The following is a 6122-nucleotide window of genomic DNA, read 5'->3' as shown; positions in this document are numbered from 1 at the left end:
AGAGAGAGAGAGTAATGAAAGCAAGAAATACAATTGTATTTCTCAATATCATCTTTTGAATCTTGCCTTTATTCATTATTTAGAGTTGCCATATTGGCCTTTTTAAAGACCAAAAAAGTCAAATTAGGCCTTTTTAAAAAATTAATTGGCCTTAAGTAATATCATGCAAAAAGGCGGGGTTTCAATACTATATTTTTGGCCTTTTTCTAATAATGAGTTGGCCTTTTAAAGCTGTGGTTGATTATAAGCTGGCCTTTTCTCATTTTAAAAAAAGCTGGTAACTCTGCCCTAGACCTACAGTGAACTATGGAAGCTTACATATTGAAAAAAACTTCAGAACATTAATATACTTTGATTATTATTTTTAAATATGATAGTTGTAGATTGAGGTTAATCTCTAGACTCATTTAAACTTATAGACTATTATTTTATATCTAGGCTTTGTTATATATTATAGCCTATTCAGTAACTTTGATTATTATTCTTAAATATGTTAGTTTTAGATTGAGGTTAATCTCTAGACTCATTTAAACTTATAGACTATTATTTTATATCTAGGCTTTGTTATATATTATAGCCTATTCGATAATATTATTTTGATATAACAATTTACTAGATTAAATAATCTAACCTCTTTAATTTCTAGACTCATTTAAACTTATAGACTATTATTTTATATCTAGGCTTTGTTATATATTATAGCCTATTCGGTAATATTATTTTGATATTACAATTTACTAGATTAAATAATCTAACCTCTTAGATTTACCAAAACCAAACAGTTAGGCCTATGGAATGTGGAAACCTGAATTAAAGTATATTAAAGCAGTTTTCAAGCTTGTGTATGATGTATTTTCTGTAATATATATGTATTTATTATATCATTTAGTATTTATAGGGCGTAAGAAAGTTTAGGTGGTTTGTAAATAATGAAAACAAGACATATATAGCTATAAACCATAATAATTCCTATATGACCTGTAACACGTACATTGATTTTGAGTCTGTGTTATATAATTCATTGATATTTTTATATATTATCTCTTACAATGGTTTTACTATTCATATATAGCATTGCAGAATACTTATTAACTATAATGACACAATATGGAAATCTAAATCTCATATATTCACAGCTTTTGGGGAGAAATTGAGAAGTTGTTTTGATGCCATTGATAAACTATGTATCACTGCGCCATTGATAAACTATGTATCACTGCGCCATTGATAAACTATGTATCACTGCGCCTTATAGTTTTCCGCAGGACTCATCGGCGAAAAGTAATCTTACGCGAAGTAAAGTAGTGCCGAAGTATTTCTTATTATTTTACAAAATTATCAGCGTTTTAGAGGTGGTCTCCAACGGATTTTTATTAAGCAACACTTTTTTTATGATTTAACAATATATTACATATTTTTCAAAGCAATTTTAAACTTACAAAGCATTAGTTCTCCGTATCCTTGGTAAACATTGTATCACTGCGCCTTATAGTTTTCCGCAGCACTTATTCTCGAAAAGTAATCTTCCGCGAAGTAAAGTAGTGCCGAAGTATTTCTTAATATTTTACAATATTATCAGCATTTTAAGGGTGGTTTCCAACTGATTTTTATTAAGCAACACTTTTTTTTTATGATTTAACAATATATTATATATTTTTCAAAGCAATTTTAAACTTACAAAGCATTAGTTCTCCGTATCCTTGGTAAACTTTGTATCACTGCGCCTTACAAATTACCGCAGGACTCATCAGCGAAAAGTAATCTTCCGCGAAGTAAAGTAGTGCCGAAGTATTTCTTATTATTATATAAATTTCTCAGCATTTTAAGGGTGGTTTCCAACTGATTTTTATTAAGCAACACTTATTTGTGATTTAACAAAGAATATTATATATTTTTTCAAAGCAATGTAAAAATTAGAAAGGATTAGTTCTCCGGATCCTGCGTAGGATATCAAATAGGATTATCCGTTCCCAAGCGTTCAATTGCAACAATAAAATCATTTAAAAATCAATCAAATTTTACTAACTTATCCGTGTGTGATTCATTTGTTTTCACAGGTCAATCATCCGTTATTTCTCATGTATTAATGTCTGCCAAAATCGAAGATTTTGCGAAGGGTAGGCCTATGTCTTTAACCATGTCGACGGGGAAAATAATAATTAATCATGTTTATCCTTTACAAGACCTTGATCCTTTATTAGAAATTCTTATCCCTTTATCCTTCTCTCATGTATTAATGTCTGCCAATGCGATGTGTAGGCCTATGTCTTTAACCATGTCGACGGGGAAAATAATAATTAATCATGTTTATCCTTTACAAGACCTTGATCCTTTATTTGTCATTCTTATCCCTTTATCCTTTTCATGTCTGCCAATGCGATGTGTAGGCCTATGTCTTTAACCATGTCGACAGGGAAAATAATAATTAATCATGTTTATCCTCTACAAGACCTTGATCCTTTATTAGACATTCTTATCCCTGTATCCTTTTCATGTCTGCCAATGCGATGTGTAGGCCTATGTCTTTACCCATGTCGACAGGGAAAATAATAATTAATCATGTTTATCCTTTACTAGACCTTGATCCTTTATTAGACATTCTTATCCCTGTATCCTTTTCACAGAGCCCTCGATGACCACGTGCGTCATGGTGAACTCAGGATGTCTACTTCAGTTCTCCTACATCCCCCAAACAGCGGATGCCTATACAGTGTTGGTTCCCAGGGATATGGTAAGGATATTTTCACGTTTGCTTTGTTTTTATTAAAGGTTTAAAATCCGCTCATGAATGGCAGAGGCAAGGGACAGTGACATTACTATATCGAGCAGGACAATGCCACAGAGACTGACCACAAACACACATATATATATATATATATATATATATATATATATATATATATATGTATGTATGTATATATATATATATATATATATATATATATATATATATATATATATACATATATATATATATATATATATATATATATATATATATATATATATATATAAATATGATTAGTGCCCAAGCCGGCTCTCCAACCAAGCTAGGACCAAGGAGGGCCAGGGAATGGCCTCTGATAACTCGGCAGATAGACCTATAGGCTCCCCCAAATCCCTCATCCTTAGCTCACAAGGATGTTGAGATTGCAGCGACCAAAGTAACTACCGAGTTTGAGCGGGATCGAATCCCAGTCTGGCGTTCACCAATCAGGGACGTTACCACATCGGCCACCGCAGAAAGAAACTGGTTTCTCGAACTTTTATGAACTAGGTCTAGTATCGAAGAAATTTTAAACGCTTTTGTTCACAAGAAATGTTTATTTCAATTTAACCATTTTGTTGCAGAAATCATTTGTTAAATTTATGTTCAATAAGTTGTTTGATTTTTACATTTATTCAGGTAACGTAGCTCTTAGTGTATTTAAATTCAATTCATTAGTGTATTCAGGTCTTTAGCTACATTTATAAACCCTTATATTAAATTTCTATCAATTTTATATGACAAAATTGATGTCCCCTAAGTAAATGTATAAGTATTTGGTAAATTTAGGTAAAATCAATAATGTTGAATGACAAAAACTATTAAAAACCTTTGTGGATGTCACAGACCGAGGTTAATGCAAGCTTTGCTTTTTATGCCTATATGAAAAAATAAACCGTTATATTCAATTTCTATCAATTTTGTATGGCAAAATTGATGTCTCCGAAGTACTTATGTATCGACGTTTGGTAAATTTAGGTAAAATCAATAATGTTGAATGACAAAAATTATTAAAAAACTTTGTGGATGTCACAGTCAGAGATTAATGCAACCTTTGCTTTTTATGCCTAGATAAAAAAAGTATATTCTCACAAAGTATATTTCTATAATGGAAGAGTAGGCCTAGTCTAATCATGTGTGACAATTATGGTACTAATATGCTTAATAATTAAATGTAAATTTTGGCTTTCCAGTTACTATATATAGGCATAGACCTACACATGATGGCCTATTTGATAACGTCCCTGACTGGTGATCGCCAGACTGGGGTTCGAGTCCCGCTCAAACTCGTTACTTTAGTGTTTGCAACCTCACCATCTTTGTCAGCAAAGGATGGCGGGTTTGAGGGAGCTTATAGGTCTAACTGTTCAGTCATCAGCAGCCATTGCCTGACCCTCCTTGGTCCTAGCTAGGGTGGAGAAAGGGGCTTGGGCTCGTGATCGCCAGACTGGGGTTCGAGTCTCGCTCAAACTCGTTACTTTAGTGTTTGCAACCTCACCATCTTTGTCAGCAAAGGATGGCGGGTTTGAGGGAGCTTATAGGTCTAACTGTTCAGTCATCAGCAGCCATTGCCTGACCCTCCTTGGTCCTAGCTAGGGTGGAGAAAGGGGCTTGGGCTCGTGATCGCCAGACTGGGGTTCGAGTCTCGCTCAAACTCGTTACTTTAGTGTTTGCAACCTCACCATCTTTGTCAGCAAAGGATGGCGGGTTTGAGGGAGCTTATAGGTCTAACTGTTCAGTCATCAGCAGCCATTGCCTGACCCTCCTTGGTCCTAGCTAGGGTGGAGAAAGGGGCTTGGGCTCGTGATCGCCAGACTGGGGTTCGAGTCCCGCTCAAACTCGTTACTTTAGTGTTTGCAACCTCACCATCTTTGTCAGCAAAGGATGGCGGGTTTGAGGGAGCTTATAGGTCTAACTGTTGAGTCATCAGCAGCCATTGCCTGACCCTCCTTGGTCCTAGCTAGGGTGGAGAAAGGGGCTTGGGCTCGTGATCGCCAGACTGGGGTTCGAGTCTCGCTCAAACTCGTTACTTTAGTGTTTGCAACCTCACCATCTTTGTCAGCAAAGGATGGCGGGTTTGAGGGAGCTTATAGGTCTAACTGTTGAGTCATCAGCAGCCATTGCCTGACCCTCCTTGGTCCTAGCTAGGGTGGAGAAAGGGGCTTGGGCTCGTGATCGCCAGACTGGGGTTCGAGTCTCGCTCAAACTCGTTACTTTAGTGTTTGCAACCTCACCATCTTTGTCAGCAAAGGATGGCGGGTTTGAGGGAGCTTATAGGTCTAACTGTTGAGTCATCAGCAGCCATTGCCTGACCCTCCTTGGTCCTAGCTAGGGTGGAGAAAGGGGCTTGGGCTCTACACAGGTTTTGATGGCCTACTTGATAACGTCCCTGCCTGGTTTTCGCCAGACTGGGGTTCGAGTCCCGCTCAAACTCGTTACTTTAGTGTTTGCAACCTCACCATCCTTGTGAGCTAAGGATGGGGTTGTTGAAAGTGCTTATAGGTCTAGCTGTAGAGTCATCAGCAGCCATTGCCTGACCCTCCTTGGTCCTAGCTAGGATGGAGAAAGGGACTTGGGTTCTGATCATACGTATATGGTCAGTCTCTAGAGCATTGTCCTGCTTGATAGGGCAATGTCACTGTCCATTCCTTCTGCCATTCATGAGCAGCCTTTAAACAAACGAATCCCTTTAATCTATCGAAGCCATTAAAGTTGTGAAACACTTGTTTTTTTATAAATGGCGTAAGAGCAAACACTTGTTTTTACCACTGGCATTTGTAACACCTGTGTCTTATGATTAACGATTTTTTCTTTATTTTTTTTTCTTTTCAGGCATGTCCGGCGCATGATCTAGACCGTGGACCTGTGTAGACTCAGACCTAATGTCTAGCCCAGACCTAAACTAGACCACGTAGGACTTAGAAGAAGACATTTTAATCATCTATTACATATCGCAATCTGTTTAACTTTCCATTTTAAATTCCTGTCATTTTATTCATTTTAAACATATATGTTTTCTAACTAATTCCATATCGGTATTTATTAATCGCCTAAACATTATACCTTCGAGATTTAAAATTAAATAAGGATTTATCAGCGAAACTTTATAAAAATAAATAAATCATTTAGTTTAAACATAGTTTTTGAATGTTATATTATTCATGCCAGCATTTATTCTTATTTTAAGACATTTTGTTCTTTAAATATCCTGAATTTTAGTCATGGAGTTTTCCATTTTTATTTTCTTGCTCTTTGTCATATTTATTGAATATTCAGTTAAAAAAAATATAAGTTTAAAATAATTGTTGAGTTACAAGAGAGGTTTTAGAGTTCACACAGTCATCAGAAACATTGC

The 6122-nt window shown here is 35.7% G+C and overlaps 1 protein-coding gene across 1 annotated transcript in view; it reads left to right on the top strand.

Annotated features, from left to right (window-relative positions):
- Positions 1-5906, top strand: part of LOC137659624 (integrin beta pat-3-like) — a 47282-nt gene extending 41376 nt beyond the window's left edge. The window contains exons 10-11 of the mRNA XM_068394469.1: positions 2625-2731; positions 5600-5906. Coding sequence (XP_068250570.1) covers positions 2625-2731; positions 5600-5638 — 146 coding nt within the window. The 3' untranslated portion in view covers positions 5639-5906. The remainder of the gene's footprint in view (positions 1-2624; positions 2732-5599) is intronic.
- Positions 5907-6122: the final 216 nt, after the last annotated feature.

The sequence above is a fragment of the Palaemon carinicauda genome, chromosome 20 (genome assembly GCF_036898095.1).
Source record: "Palaemon carinicauda isolate YSFRI2023 chromosome 20, ASM3689809v2, whole genome shotgun sequence".
In the NCBI taxonomy this organism is placed as follows: domain Eukaryota; kingdom Metazoa; phylum Arthropoda; class Malacostraca; order Decapoda; family Palaemonidae; genus Palaemon; species Palaemon carinicauda.
This window is presented reverse-complemented; position numbering and strand designations above follow the sequence as displayed.